Below are 17,108 nucleotides of genomic sequence, written 5' to 3'. Positions count from 1 at the left end.
GTCGTGTTTGTGTGTCATGTTTTAAAGTTTCGTTTTTCTTCCAAATTTATTTCGATTATACAAGTGGATTGTGCACATACGACGTTGTACTCTTCGTCGTCGTTGTTTTATAACATTTTTCATGTAACATATTGAGAACCGACTTTGTTCTTCGGTATAATGTCACATACGCTTTTATTCGGCAAGCTTAAATGCTAATAGAACCTATATAACTTACCCGATTTTTTAATATTTTTATTTTTATTTTGGTTACATGTACCTTTAAATATTTTGGTGCTTTGCAGGTCCTGGCAATGAACAAACCCGCATACCATTACCACCAGGGGCGGAAATCATAGCCAGTCAACTAAGCGACATAGCGCAGGAAGTTTTTACAGATAACGAAGAAAGGCAAAATTTAGTTGAGGACTTGACACCATTTGGTATAGAAGATGCCAACACCAGTTTTGAGGCTTCCCCACGTGTAGTTATTGAGGAATTTGAAGACAATGTTCTGGGTATACCTAAATCACCCTTAAAAATTCCCACACCGATGCCTTCACCGACTAACTACCACAGGAACTGTCACGACACATTTTGTGCAGTACATGACCACTGGAAAGAGGCATTACCATCTTCGCCTAGTACTATAAGTGGAGTAAGTTCTTTGTCTGAATCAGATACCAGTCCTGTACCGTCTCCAGGGCAAAATAAACGAAAACAGTGTAAAGAATCATGGTCAGACGTCAAACGAAAATGTTTAACCAACCTAGGTAAAAACTACGTGTCGAAGAGGGGTAAAGTTGTTGATGAAAAGGTTATGGGTGAGCCATGTAAATGTCGATTCAAATGTGTCGATAAAATTACTCATGCACAGAGGCTAGATTGCTTTACAAGATTTTAGAGTCTAGGTAACAAGGAAAAACAGTGGGCGTTTGTGGTCAAGTTTATTCTTAAAGTCAAGAAGTATCGATGCCTTAATACAAATCAACCTAATTTGCGCAAATTTACTTACAAGTACAACTTGCCCACACCGTCTACGTCGGACACCTCTGAGAGTGATGTCGCTGTTGTATCTATAACTATGTTTTTGAATACTCTGGACATTAGCGAAAGGACTGTTCAAACAGCTTTTCAAAAGTTCGATGGCGTTTCTGATGTAGGAATAGATAGACGAGGTCACCATTCTAGTCATAAGGTTGTCATTGACAGAGAAATGGTACGAAGTGTTTGTGATCACGTCAATTCATTTGCCCCAATCGAGTCTCATTACATTAGGAAGAGATCGAACAAGCTTTATTTAGACGGTAATCTAAGCATTGGGCGTCTGTTTTTGCTGTACAAAGAATGGTTTGATCCAACAAAATATGTTAAGAGGGCTTCTACTGAGCGGCAATATAGGGATATTGTTTCCAAACACTTTAATTTAGGATTTTAATGTGCCAAAAATAGACGCATGTGACACCTGTCACATTTATAGGAATAAAAATAACTCTACTGAAAACGAGATTGTATTGCATGAAAAACATATTCGCGACAAAAACATAGCTCGTAAATTAAAAAATAACGACAAGGACGCAGCAATTCATTCTAACGGAAAAAGAACAGCAGTTTTTGACTTTCAGAAGGTCCTTTCTTGTCCTCAGGGTCAAATCAGTATATTTTATTATAAAAGAAAATTATCGTGTTTTAACGACCGAACTTACGATTGTCTGGTCGTTGGATCTAGTACTAGAAACTCTTCATCATTACCCAATTTAACACCTATTTCTAACAGTTTGTATAAAATTTCAAAAGACAAATATAATGATCTTATTCATATGTGCCACACTGGAGTAATTATTTCTGAACATAGTAACTATTTCAAATCTCTACCATTTGATAATAATCATGGTACCAATGACAATGATAGTGGTGATGAATGAGTAGATAATTTATACTATTTCCATTCCAATATAATTACTTTTCTTGTATTTCCATTTTCATGTTGGTTTAATGACATTCCAAACGTATTATGATTTGACAATTTTATTCTGACCAAAAATTTCGTTCTGTTTAGGATAAGATCTAAGAATTTTGGATTTTGGCAAATTTAAATTATCTGGCAATTACTTGTACGTACTATTATTTTTTTGCTTATAATTGTGAATAATATTTACGGATGAAAAACGATTAGAAGTTTAGTATTGTTTGTTATTGTTATTTTTGGATTTTTTTTTTATTATTAGTCTAACTGAAGTAAATATCACTATTTACGTTATTTAGGATACAAAACAGTATTTTAACAAGTTGCAAGATAAAAAAAGTAGATTTATGTTTTTATAAAAGTATGTACTATAATTGTGTTGCTTCAAATTACTTATATCTAATGAATAATAATTTAAGACGGTACAGAGAACAAGTGACTACAAATCTAGTGTGTACAATGTGTGGACATTTTTATTTTGTTTTCTTATTTTTAAGTAAATATTTCTTTCTAGATCTTGTTATTTTGAATACGTACTCGAAAGTCTAAAATCACGTTCCTAGATAAAAAAAATATATTTAAGTATACAAAAGTTACTCAAACGAAGTAACTATTGATATTTTGATGCAAAGTTAAAAAATTGTCTCATTGATCTCGACTTTGTTACAGATTGTTTGTTTGTTAGTCTTAAATAGCCTTATAATGACTTGTGATTCAGACTGATTATCTTGTTACTATTGAGACTGATTAACGACATAGTATTAAAATTAAGCCTTTTAGTTAAAAACTAGTTATGTTTCATGATCTCAGAAGTTACCAAATTTAGAGATAATCTTAGCAGTTAGTTATTTATTTGTTTGTGCAATTTCCGTAAAAAAATTGTTGATTATATTTTTTCTTTTAGATAGCGCTTGTACTTAAACAATAAAGATTTCTAAATATATATTTTTTTTCATTTTACCTAGTTTCAATATACGACATCGAATTTCATATGTAATTCCATGGAACAGTGTAACATGTATACATACGTGTAGTACTTTCCGTAGAACAACGTCGCAAAGTCACAACAAACGTTCGAAGTTACGCGGTACAACGTCGGATCATTATAAAAGCAAATTTTTCCATGTATAAATTTTAATTAAAGAATTATAATGTAATTATAACCTTTAGTAAGAGACAAAAAGCTATTACTAAATAAATTTCCATTTAAAGGATTAGGTGAAAAGTTATATTGCAAAATGAGAGTCCCAAACTTTGAAATGCTCTCTTGTAAAGTTGACATTTTGCAGATCCGTCTTTGTTCTACGACAGTGTCGATATGGTAAAATCTAATTAGTCAGAAGAGATTTATTCAATGACGGCCTCGTGTGAAATTTTTGTGATTTTTATAATTATTAATACAAAGATCTCACTCAGAAAAAATTCCTTCGATCCGGCCGGATTCGAACCGACGTCTTCTAGCTTACCGTGGCAGACGCTATACCAACTAAGCCACGGAACGAACCAGCGGACCTCACGAAATTTTCTATGTGCTTGAGTCGTGTCTTTGTATTCGGTTTTTTGTTTTCTTACAGCACGTCATAACTACCAACAGAGAGACACAGCTATTTTCACATTTACAATATTTGTATGTACCTATATATCTACACAATTCTTGTTACTTGAAGTAAATCCGTATAAAATTCAACATAATACTATAAAATTAATTAATATTGACATTTAGACTACTCCATCACTCTCGTATTAAAGTAGTTTTCGCTAGAAGCTAAATATGGTGTCCTCTGGTCGTGGTCTCCTCTCCAAGCTTCCGGCATATAGTCTTCCCGGCCGCCTTTGTGAGTGGATCTCCGGCTTTCTGCGCGAGCGAAGATTGCGTGTCCTTGTTGACGGAGGCACTTCGCGGCTCGTGACAGTTAATGCTGGGGTGCCACAGGGCTCCGTGCTGTCGCCCACGCTGTGCCTTCTGCATATCAATAACTTATTGCCTTTTGGCAACATTCATTGCTATGCAGATGATAGCACAGTGCACGGTTGCTATTATAAGCAATCGTCAAGCAGCCGGGAGGACCCTGAGAGAAACCGGGAAAAACTTGTCGCTGAGCTCAACCATGTTTTGGAACATATATCGTCGTGGGGCTCCCGAAACTTGGTTGAGTTCAACGCCAAGAAAACCCAGGTATGCGCGTTCAGCTCCAAAAAATCCCCATTCCTTTCACTTCCCTATTTTCAGGGTACAACGCTGACGCTGCGGGACAAGCTCAGCCTACTGGGGATGAGCATCCGGAAGGACATGAACAACAAAGAGTATATCGAGAGCGTCATCTGTACCGCGTCGCGCAAGCTTGGCATCCTGAACAAGGTGTACCGATTTTTTACTCCAGAGCTGCGATACCTGTTGTATAAAGCTCAGGTCCGAAGCAGCATGGAGTACTGTTCGCACCTTTGGGACGGCTCTGCCAAGTACTTGCTCGATGCCCTAGACGAACTGCAGCGCTACGCCTTCCGTGTTGTCAACGATACTCATGTAACTGAGCATGCGGAGTCGTTACAGCTTCGCAGAGATATAGCGTCTCTTAGCGTATTCTATCGCCTGTACCACGGTGTGCCACGGTGAGTGCTCTGAAGAGTTATTCAACCTTATCCCTTCCTCTCCTTTCCATCAGCGGACCACCCGTGCCGGACTGCGTTGCCACAGTTGGACGGTCAGTTCAATACCGTCCCGCACTAAAAAGTTTGGCAATTCGTTTTTATGCCGAACCATCAAATTGTGGAACCAACTCCCGGCGCATGTATTCCCTCCCCTCTATAATATCGGGTCCTTCAAACGTAATGTGAAGAAGTATTTGGCCAGACCGGCAAAATGATAGTGACGGAGTGAAGATATTTGTGTTTTCCATCCGTTACTCTCATCTCTGGACTGTATTCGCACTTTCCATCAGGCGCGGTGCAGTCATATTGCCGAGTCACAATAAAAAAAAAATGGTGCATTTTGTTATTTCCAGTAGAAGCTGAATATCGATAATTTTTAGGCCTTTAAATTGTAGTAAACAAAATTAAGCAATACTGCAATGACTTTACAGTTTAAATTAAGTGTTTTAGTTTTTTTAATACTTCTAAATATCGCTAATAGCACCTCCCGTCCTATATGCTCAAATCAAAGGTCAAAATCAATAACAAAAAAGCTTAGCTACCACTTTTTGAGGTGCGGGGGAGTAGTACTACAAGCAAAAAGGTCGCTCAAATGCGAAATTGACTTGTGTCACTATGGTCTCACACAAACAAAAGTCTACAACATTAGCTTATTTTTACAAAAACACAGATAAAACACGCATTCATGTCATGTCGGTACACAGAATAGGCCTTTATAAATAAATCGATTCTCATGAATATACTAGAGACGGAAAGTTATCGATGTGACGGTGTTGATATGTATTACTGGTTAATCAGTGTATATGAAAAATGTAATTCCACTCTTGGCTAGACTGGATGTAGTGAATTTCTTTTTCCAATTTTGTGTGTAGTGTAACAGTGGTATTGTATTACTAGTATTTGCCAGAGGAGATTGCCCATTGACTTACCAATAAATGGATGACAATAAATACAATCTAATAATAACATTGACTTACATGAATAATAAAGTCTAATGCAAAAATCGTGAAAAAATGTCTGGAGTTTTTTTTTCAGTTTTATATACGGCTTTTCGCGGTCAGGGTTGGAGCCAATGACAAGCATGGCCGGAGTTAACATTTACAAACGTAGTGACATGTATAGAAATATTTAAAAAACTAAAACATTTAATTGAAACTGTAAAGTCATTGCAGTATTGCTTAATTTTGTTTGCCACTATTTAAAGGCCTAAAAATTATCCATATTCAGCTTCTACTGGAAATAACAAAATGCACCATATTTAGCTTCTAGTGAAAACTATTTGAACACAAGAGTGATGGAGTAGTCTTAATGTCAATATTAATTAATTTTATAGTATTATGTTGAATTTTATACGAATTCACTTCAAGTAACAAGAGTTGTGTAGATATATAGGTACATACAAATATTGTAAATGTGAAAATAGCTGTGTCTCTCCGTTGGTAGTTATGACGTGCTGTAAGAAATGTATCGATGTTAATTTACATTTTTATTGAATTGATACTCAATTATTTTTTTGTGAAATTACTCCACTAGTTTGTTATAATTATTAATACAAAGATCGAACACTCAGAAAAAACACTCAGAACAAAATCCTTCGATCCGGTCGGATTCGAAACGACGTCTTCTTGCATACCGTGACAGACGTTATACCAACTAAGCCACGGAACGAACCAACGGACCTCACGAATTTTCCTATGTGCTTGCGTCGTGTCTTTGTACTTGGTCTTTCAACGACTTTTTAGTCGTAGCGCCATCTATGAGAAATCTATTCAGATTTATCACGATAAAAAGAGCGCGTCGCTTCTTTATAACGAAAAAAAAACAACGGCCATGAAGTACTGCATTTTTTGTCTGTAGTTGCCTGTTAGTAAATAGGGAACTTCATAGGCATGCTTATGTCAAATGTTCGAATGTTTTCAAATATTTTTTATGTAATCGATAAATTGGATCAATGTGATCATTGTGAAAAAAATATCATAAAATAAAAAATTTGCAATTAATTTAAAAAATAGGCTTATGTATGGAATGTAATTCCATCTTTGGCTAGACTGGATGCAGCAGAGATTTTTTTGCAATTTTGTATAGCGCAAGACGACATGTTTCGTGGAGTACTTGACGCGGTGAAAGCGATAATGGAAATGAAAAAACATCGATTTGAAAGTAGTGTTTATTGTGCGATAGTTGTTTTGTGCTTGTACCTTGACAGAGGGGATTGCCTATCGATGACGCCTCCAGTCCTATATGCTCTAAGGATTCTGAAGCTGATTTGCCTTGTAGCCGAAGCACAATAGAAAAAAACAATCATTTATGGGTGAAATGGTGGATCAAATAGCGCAAACTTTCGAAGCCATAATAAATTCCAAGTGCAGCGATGCAATCGCGCATTTGTATCGATGCAGGCACGCGCTTGTATCGCGTTTGCATCGCTGCTTAAAATCGCGCGTGCGTGTGTACAATTAGCGACTGCATCGCGTTTGCATCGTTGCTAAAAGTCGCTATGTGTAAACGCCCTTAGAATCAATAAATTTGTATTGAGTTTGATAGGCTGTCTAACATAACATCCCAGGAAACGGCTTTGTCTGCTTATCATGAATACATACCGTCAGTTATTCACTATCGGATTGTAGTTTGGGGTAACAGCAGTGCAAAAATTGATTAAATTTATCTAACACAATTAGAAATGTTTATGAGCGATCTGTGGTGTTAGTCCTTTGTATAGCTGCAGGATTGTTTTCCCTAAGCTGGGGGTACAAACTATATTAAGTATGTATATTATCTGAAGTTATGTAAATTTGCGAAACAAAGACTATACGAGCAATAGTAATAAATGCTAGAATTACCTACGTGGAAACCTGATTAAACTAGTGCTAGACTATTGTACTCAGACTACACTATTAAAAAAAATTGTTATTATGATATGGGTGTTAAAATATTCAATAAAATACCGTATAATTTGAAAGCATTGCCGATTAATCAAATGTCTAAAACTAGAGAAATGGCTTTCGGAAAAATTGTTTTTACGACGTCAAAGAATTTTTAGACAATACTTTTAATAAATTTCTTATAACACTGTAGTAATGTTAAGAATTATTTTATTGTGTAATGTAAGTTTTAATTTTTGCATGGCAACGTTTGAAAAGATATGCTGAATTCATTTATTAATATGTTTATGAACTTCTATTTAAAAATGTGTTACGCAAATAAAAGTCATTTAGGTAATTAACAGATTCAGCGGAAGTCCATGTTAATAAAAATGGAAGTAAATTAATTTGCAGGATTTAACCTTCACTGGATTCGCGGAGTAGCAAATTAATTTACTTCCATTTTTATTAAAAGTCACAAAATGGCGTATTTTGTCACTTTATATTAAAGAATTGTTCAATGACTATGTTTATATTTGTACGGAAGAGAGCAGGAAATAATATCCCGAATAAGAGAATCCTGCGAGAGCACTCAGATCTGTTTCATCTGCTCAGGCATATATCTACTTACTTCTTTAAAGACTACAATGATGGAGAAAACGTTAGATGTGTTAACTGCAATGGGGCCCACATAGCTGTGAGTAATAATCGCTCAGTAAAAAGACAAGATTGGTGGAAACCTTATGCTATTGCTGCTTCCAGAACAGTAATTTTAAGCTCTTAAAAACCAACGAAATAAAAAAATGCGTCTTCATTTTTGTTTCTTAATTGTTTAAATATAGGTACATCATAACACATAAGACACATATGAGTTCAGTCCAGATGTTGATTTAGGAAATCTACGAAGGAAGTCACTCTGGCGTATACTGTTGGGAACGATGACTCGCAGGTCAGAGGAGGCGGAGGTCCAAAAGACACGACACCGATCTGTAACACAATTTGTCAATTAGATCAATAATTATTTAAAGAAGAATACAAACGTTAAGAACGGTTACACACAGCGACTTTTGTTTGTGACACGCGCGATTGCGTCGTGACTCTATAATTAGCTATTTATAGGCGGTTGCATCGAAGCAAACGCGCGGCTGCATCGATGTAGTCCTTTATGGTGAATTATTAAAAACGTAGCTCGCGTTTCGCGATTGTATCGCGTTGTACATAACTTACGTTTGTGTAAAAGCAGACGATTAGCGACTGCATCGCTATTGCATCGCGACTGAATCGCTGTAGACGCGCTGCTAAAAGTCGCAGTGTGTAACCGCTCTAAGTGTTTAAAAAAACAATAAAGAGAGATTTTACAAAATAAAAAGTATGTTAATTATTCTGTTCTGCTTCTGGAGATGTGAAATCGATTATATTATCCTAAAAGAAAAGAAAGAGATCTGTTATGTTTTGATATTGAGTAGCTACTGTTCGTGTTTAGTAATGAGTTGTGTTATAAATTGCGTACCAAGACATTCCTGCCATTTAAGGTAATTGAGAGTGGTCCACCGGAATCGCCTCCGCACGCACCGACGCTGCCGACGCCACTGGTACAAATATTGGTTGGCTGTACCAGTGTCGGTATGAACAACGCCTGGCACACTGAGTTCTCCATTACACTCAGACGTACATGTTGAAGGTTCTGGTCTTGTCCGATGCCTCCACCTGGTTCAGAAGATTCGAACATTTTAGTATATAGCACTTTTATATATTATGCATGTTGCAGGATAATATTATGTTGCTATTATAATAATAATCGTCCATTATTATAGTTTTTATTCAATACTCACCGTGCACAGCATAGCATTTCGTAAAACCAGTAGTGATGTGTGATAGTAGCTATATTTAGCTTTCTAAAATTCTAAGGCTAAAATTTTTTCTGTAGCAGTCGTAGCATAGTCGTACTGTACCTAGTTTAAAAAAGTAACTAGGTTCTTACCGGCACTCGTAAGGCCGAAGCCTGAAGCAATAGCGAGCCTTCCGGCGAAGCTATCCTCGATTTCCGACCCGGTCGGTAAGCTGATAGGGGCGATGTTGTCTGAAAACGCATTATTGTGTGATTTATACGAAGGTACATACATGGGTTCAGACGTGACTTTTATCCATAGTATAATAATTTAGTAATTGCAATCCTAGTAAGTATATAAGATTTAAATGTAAATTGATCAATCAATCAATCAATTTGAGCAATAGCATCAAGATATAATCGATAATTTTTTTTAAAGGTTACTTGTAGTAAGTAAGTACTAACTTGATATTGGAACAGAATTTGTAAGGTAGATAACTGCAATATCGTTGCGCGCTAGAGCCGGAAACCAATTTGGGCTCGGCACAACCACACTGGTTTGTAGAGTGACACCATCATTGCCAAAGAGCATCACAGTGCCCAGTCGCACAGTCACTCTCCAGACTTGGTGTAGACCATCCCACCAGCAGTGTGCAGCGGTGACGAGTCGTGAAGCGCTGATCAAAGACGCGCCACACACGCCCATACCATCCAGGCCAACGATGTCAAGTAGCAAGCCAGCCTACAATGTGAATTCATTTTGCATTTCATACGCACCACCATATATCATGTATATACATATATCCTATTAATATATATTATCCTAATACACAGGGTGTAATCGTTAAGTGTGCCCAGGCGATTATACCATAAATATAAGAGATATCAAAAAGCTTTAAACTGATATCGAAAGTACGAAGTGAATCGCCTGGGCGCACTTAACGATTACACTCTATATATTAGTAGGATACATAAATGATAAATATGATGCGTATGATCGTGGGCACATCTAGTAATATATTAAAATGATAATAATAAATAATATGTTAAAATAACCAACATCTGTTGGTTGGCCATTGGGTACACTCACAGTAATGCTTCCCTATATACAATATTACATGTACCTCTATCGGGGATTAAAGAATACAGATTTCTTGATGGGTTAACACGTGGCAGGACCCCGAATAACAAGACACGCTTTAAAATTGACTTATCTTTTTTATTTTGTCAATCGATTTAAATAAAATAAACAATAAATACTATGCAAGCTTGTCTTAATATCACCGGAGATTATATTCAAATTGATTCAGCTATTGCGGAGATTATACAGCAAAACCAAGATACATACAAACCAAGCAGAACTAAAATTCTACAAACTGATATTTTATGTTTAGAAGCGAGTCTTCAGTAGGTAGGAATCATTTAATGAAAATAAGCAGTTTTTGTAGTTATAGTAAGTGGTTTTTAATATTAATGCTAGGTGTTTTCACGTTTGGATGTCGCTTTCCATTTAACATCAGGAGGCGTGGAGTCACCTGCCTGTCGCGTATCAAAAAAAACTGACCTGCCATGGGTACTGTCCTAAAGCAGCGGGGACACCACCAATGATCCTTTGGTTGGCCAGATATTCTTCCTCTACTTTGCGTTTTTCCTCTGTGTATACCAGACTCCTTTCCAAATATCCGTATGCGGAAGTGAGGACATCTTTGGCCTCAATAGAACTGGCTTGGGTGCAAGCAGCAACCACCAAAAGAGTCAAAACTGTCAATTTCATTTTGGCCTCTCGTACAGTTACCAGAAACTACTTTGTTCGGTGGTATTTATACAGATAGATAAGATTGACACAATATCAATCATTAATTAATCATTAAAAATACCCTATCTTGTCAATGAAATGTAATATCATGTTCCTGTGGTAACCAAAAGTTAACAGATAAAACAATTTAATTACATTTTGTTGGAAACGTTCTCATACTAACTCGGCTATAACACATTATAATATAAAAGTAACGGGACTTAATCGCGTAGTATTTATAAATACTACGCGAGTAAGTCCCGTTACTTTTATATTGTAATGCCCTACATATGCCCCGAATGAAGCCACCCTAATAATAATAATAATAATAATCTATTGGGATCGATCTATTATCACGGACAGGACTATTCTTGCGAATAAGCCTGATATTGTGATGTTGGGTCGATCGCAGTCGAGGGTATTTCTTGTGGACGTCACCATCCCGCATGACGAGGGTCTCGTGAAAGCTGAAACCGAGAAACGCCGGAAGTATCTCGACCTGGCGCACGAGATCACCGACATGTGGGATGTAGCCTCCACTGAAATAATCCCAATTGTTTTGTCCGCAAATGGGTTAATTCCAGTCAGCCTTTCTAACAGCTTGAGGCGGTTGGATTTCTGTGGCGTGTCGCTTCCAGCACAAATACAGAAGGCGGTCCTGCTCGATACGGGACAAAGGGCGCCACTGTGCTCTAGTAAACATTTGACTCCGTATATACTAATTTTCAATTTCGTGGAATAAGTGCAGTGCTGGTGTTAATTTATTTAAGTTTACGTTCGTAGTGTTCTTATTAAGCTACACAAGTGTTATCTCGCAAAAAATCGAAAAGGAAGTTTAAAAAATAGCTAAATCAAGTTTGCCTTTTACAACATTAATTATTGCAAAAACACAAATTACTCCGTTTAATCAAAACCACATTCGTGTAAAGAAACATCTTAAGAACTCCGGGACAGCAATCTGCTTAATGTTCGAGGTACGTCTAAAAATTGTTATACTTAATATAACCTAAACAGCTGATCCGATTATAACGACTTCCCAGTTAAAAAAAATAATACTACAAGTGGCGCCATCTATTGTTGAGAAGTGTCATGAAAGTTATTTCGTAGTACGGAATAGTTCCATCTACTCCCGTCAAGATGGCGTTAGTTTGCAATAAATGTAATAAATCAATAAATAATAGAGAGTTCCTTATATGTTCATCTTGCAAAGTGACCCATCATCTAGATTGTTGTAACGTACCATACAAAAGATTCCACTTAATGGAAAAGGAAAAGAAAGCGGCGTGGAAGTGTAACAATTGCATTACAAAACGGAATTCTCTCTGCGAAAATATAGCTCAACGAAATAAGTATAAAACAGCCATATCCACCAAAAATTCGTTTGAGGCTCTATCCAGCTTATCTTCCAGTAATGATGATGAGGACATGGGGGATGACGCTGATGATGACGCAGAACAGGCGTGTTTTATATCAACCAGTGAGCATAATAGGAGTTGTCCAGAAAGAATAATGATTTACGATAAAGCTGAAAAAATGGAAAAAATTATTTTAGAGTTACAAGAAAAATTGCAGATAGCAGACAATGAAATTGTTAATTTGTTATCAGAAAACTATAGCTTACAAGATAAAATCAAATCCCAAGAGAATGTAATTAACAATCTAAAAAGACTAAGTACAACGTCATCGCGAAACAACACAATTAAACATAAAAGAAAGAGCTCAAATAAAATACTAGATCAGAGCTACATTAATCTCAGCGGGAATCAAACAAAATACAATTCATTAGTAATAAACAATAATAAAACTACTACCACGAGCGACACAAAACATAAACACAATCATCAGCAAATGTCTCTTCAAAATCCAATTGGCATGAGCACGCCAGCAAGCCACTCATTGACTTCAAGAAAACGATCACAAAACATAAAAAATGCAGTACCACTACAATCACACCCACCGAAGAAAAGTAGTGTTAGCCCATCCAGAAGTGTACACAAAAAGCCGATAATATACATCTTTGGCGACGAACAAGTGCGGGGACTATCTCTGAGACTGCTTAACTCCAGAAAAGGCCAGTGGAGTGATAAATACGACGTAAGAGCAGTAGTAAAACCCTATGCTTCTAGCTCACATATTGTAATGACTTAACTCACATGACAAATGTTATAACGAAAGAAGATCTTATTGTTTTTTCGGTGGGGTGTAATGATAGAAATCCCTTTACACTACTATCAAACATATGCAACATGTTGAATTTATACAATTCATAAATAACAATATACTATTATTTAATATACGTAATAACAAATATTTGAACACAGCCACCTTAAATTATGACTTAGAAAGATTCACTAAAAATTATATAAATTGTACATTAATTAATATTAAAGATCAAACGTTCTGGAACTCTATTGTATTCAAACTAAATGTAGAGATCGACTTTTTAAATTACAGGAGAGAGTTCATTGAGAGTGGCATTAAATTGCGTAAGTTACACAACTCTAAGCCTTCAGCTAACGTTAGTAATTTTTTTCACCCGTGACGTAGACATTCAGAAACCGACTTGTTATCATCTTTGTCATAATATTCATGAACATTCGACATCTAAAACTCATTCATTCATTCACTCATTCATTTATTATTTTTAATCAGAATATACAAGGTCTTTGTAGTAAATTAGATCTTTTAGAGGTCACTTTTAAGGAATTATATGACGACGGCAATGAGGTTGATATAATATGCTTTAGTGAAATATTTGTAAAAAGAGGTTCGGAAACTAACACAAAACTTAGTAATTATAAATTAGCGGCAAGTTATTGTCGCGAAAACAGTAATGGGGGCGCATGCATTTTAATACAAAGTATTTTAGACTTCAAACCCCTACCTATCGTGTCGAAATTGGCATCGAAACTATACTTTGAATGTTGTGGTGTGGAAATTGTAGGTATTGGTCTCATTGTAGTTAATATATATAGAATTCCGGATCATACAAAAACTTTCGTGGGTTTATTCCTACATAAACTAAACACTTTACTCCACCATCTGTCCGTCAAATTCAAATATAAAAAAATCGTTATTTGCGGTGATTGGAATATCAACATATTACAGGAAAATACAGCTACCAAAGATCTTCAGAGCATTCTTCAAAACTATAACTTTAACATTCACATAAAATCACCAACTAGGTTAAACTTGTGTATCGACTTAATGGCCAGTAACATAAAATTAGTAAAAGCTCTGGCTCTTTCTGACCACGAAACTGCACAAACGTTGACTTTGAGCATAGGGAGGCAAAAAGCTATCACCACTTGGTACGAACAGCGGCGAGACTATAGAATTGAAAATATTCAGAAGTTCTGTGAATGCATTTCAGCTCTTTCCTTTTCCGATATCTTAGGCTTAGACAATGTAATTCAGTCTTTCAACAACTTTTATGATTTAATACGTCTATTTTATGAACTATGTTTTCCAATTATCAGAGTTAAAATTAACAATAGGCCAAAAAAGCTGCTCTGGCTGACAAAAGGAAAAATGCTGCAAAACAAAACGATTACTATAGTTGAAATACAGAGCATCAAATATTAATAAACAGTTAAATACAAATAAATTTAAAATGTATAATAGTATCCTAAGAAAATGTATGTTAAAATCTCAGAAAATCAATAATAATCTTTATATCCACAATAATAAAAACAAATGTAAAGCGACATGGAATACCATTTCATCTACAATTACTAACAATACCTGTAACAATGACATAAAACATATACGACATAACAATATGACATACTCAAACCCAGATGACATTTGTAATATTTTTAACAATTATTTTATAGATTTGACAAATAAAAATAACCTAACCCAACTTAACTTGACTAAAAACTGCATGACATATCCATCTAATTTATTGAATAAAAATTCCCATACAATATTTTTGGAACCGATAAATGAAAAGGAAACTTATAACATAATTATGTCTTTAAAAAACACCAAATCCAGTGGCTATGACGGTATAACAACTAAAATACTTAAAATGTGTGCCTCTTATATCTGTCATCCGCTTGCACATATTATAAATTTATCGTTTAGTGATGGTCTTTTTCCAGAACAGCTAAAAACTTCTGTTGTCAAACCCCTATATAAAAAAGGCGATAAGGAAAGCCCAAGTAACTATAGACCAATTACTTTAATCCCGACTCTATCCAAATTATTTGAAAGGGCTCTGCATTCCAGAATAAATGCATTTTTAGAGAAACATAAAGTAATATATCACTCTCAATTCGGATTTAGAAAAGGTAGTTCTACAACTCATGCATGTTTTGAGTTTTTGCGCATTGTAACGGAAAGTATAAACGTCTCTACTCCTGTAATGTTAGTCTTTCTAGATATGACTAAAGCCTTCGACTTTGTAAATCACTCAATACTCCTTTACAAGCTTGAAGCATACGGCATTAGAGGAACAACCCAAAATTGGATAGCGAGCTACTTAAAAAAATCGGACACAGTATACTGAAAGAAGTAGATTAACAAAAAACAAACACAATAATAGATTAGAAAAACAATTTTTTAGATCACACCTTAAGACGACTAATGCTGGAATACCGCAAGGTAGCGTCTTGGGTCCGTTACTGTTCCTACTCTACATTAACGATCTCGCACATGCTATTGATCATAATTGTTTACAATTTGCTGACGATACAACTCTTATAATAAAATGCCAAAACAAAGCGACTTTTAACACTGACGTAAATAAAGCACTGACAGACGTAATAAGTTGGATGGACATCAATGACTTGAATATTAATATAAGCAAAACCAAAGTTATGACATTTAGATCTTACAACTCAAATCCCATACCGGTTAAAATTAATTACAACTCTGATACTATAGATGAAGTAGACACATTTAACTTTCTTGGGTTAACAATCGACAAGAACCTTAACTGGAAGGAACACATCGAACAGATGTGCATGAACCTAAACAGATTTGTTTACGCTTTACGAAGGCTAAGGCAAACTGTCTCGCGAGAAGCTGCGTTGACGGCCTATCACGGCTACGTTTCGTCCGTGCTCAGCTACGGTCTTGTACTATGGGGTAACTCAGTAATCTTAGAAAGAGCGTTTAAAGTCCAGAAGAAGTGTATTCGAGCAATTTGCGGTGCGTGGTTCGATGAGAGTTGCAAACCGCTGTTTAAAAGGCTGAACATATTACCTTTGCCATGCATGTACATTAGGGATATCTGCGTATTTGTCAACTCTCATCCTCAATATTTTAAAACACGCGGTGAAGTTATTCAAAGGCAAACTAGAGCAAAAATTATGAATCTCTTATACCAACCTCGTTGCCATAAAGTAATTTATAAGAATAACTGCTTCAACATGTGTATAATTATTTACAATAAATTACCAAACGAAATTAAATTGTTACAAGGACATACTTTTAAATTAAAATTGACAAAATGGCTTTTGACACATTGCTTCTATAGTAATAAAGAATACTTAGAATTTACAAATTCATTACATTAATTAGAAACTATAGAGACTAAAGAAACATTGAATCCCATTAATATTTGCACATCTGCTTGCAGTTTGAATACAATGTACGTAATTTTACATAAGACCTTTGTAATTACTGTATTCTGGCAAATAAACATATTCTATTCTATTCTATTCTATTCTATTCTACGGCACGTATTGTTCGCCGATTCTTGGACCTGAGTCCCTGACCTCGGCCGACTGTGCCATTGCCGGGAAATACCGCCTCTCCCATTTAAAAATTCAAAATTAATCTTTTAGGCCTTGGGAGAGGCGAGAGCTTAAAATAAATATTACTACTACCGTTACCGCTGCTGCTGCCGCAGCCGCAGTCACAGCCGCAGCCGCAGCCGCAGCCGCAGCCGCAGCCGCAGCCGCAGCCGCAGCCGCAGCCGCACCCGCAGCCGCAGCCGCAGGCGCAGCCGCAGCCGCAGCCGCAGCCGCAGCCGCAGCCGCAGCCGCAGCCGCAGCCGCAGCCGCAGCCGCAGCCGCAGCC

At 36.2% G+C, this 17,108-nt stretch overlaps 1 protein-coding gene across 1 annotated transcript in view; it reads right to left on the bottom strand.

The window, feature by feature from the left end:
• Positions 1 to 8,258: 8,258 nt before the first annotated feature.
• LOC113238292 (transmembrane protease serine 9-like) overlaps positions 8,259 to 17,108 on the bottom strand; it is a 16,515-nt gene continuing 7,665 nt past the window's right edge. The window contains exons 6-10 of the mRNA XM_026475129.1: positions 10,848 to 11,084; positions 9,749 to 10,025; positions 9,437 to 9,535; positions 8,966 to 9,162; positions 8,259 to 8,442 (exon numbers count right to left, since the gene is read on the bottom strand). Coding sequence (XP_026330914.1) covers positions 8,329 to 8,442; positions 8,966 to 9,162; positions 9,437 to 9,535; positions 9,749 to 10,025; positions 10,848 to 11,084 — 924 coding nt within the window. The 3' untranslated portion in view covers positions 8,259 to 8,328. The remainder of the gene's footprint in view (positions 8,443 to 8,965; positions 9,163 to 9,436; positions 9,536 to 9,748; positions 10,026 to 10,847; positions 11,085 to 17,108) is intronic.

Source organism: Hyposmocoma kahamanoa, unplaced genomic scaffold (genome assembly GCF_003589595.1).
Source record: "Hyposmocoma kahamanoa isolate Upper Pololo Valley unplaced genomic scaffold, ASM358959v1 95, whole genome shotgun sequence".
NCBI lineage: Eukaryota > Metazoa > Arthropoda > Insecta > Lepidoptera > Cosmopterigidae > Hyposmocoma > Hyposmocoma kahamanoa.
Note: the sequence above shows the minus strand (reverse complement) of the source record. Positions and strands in the feature narration are given on the sequence as shown.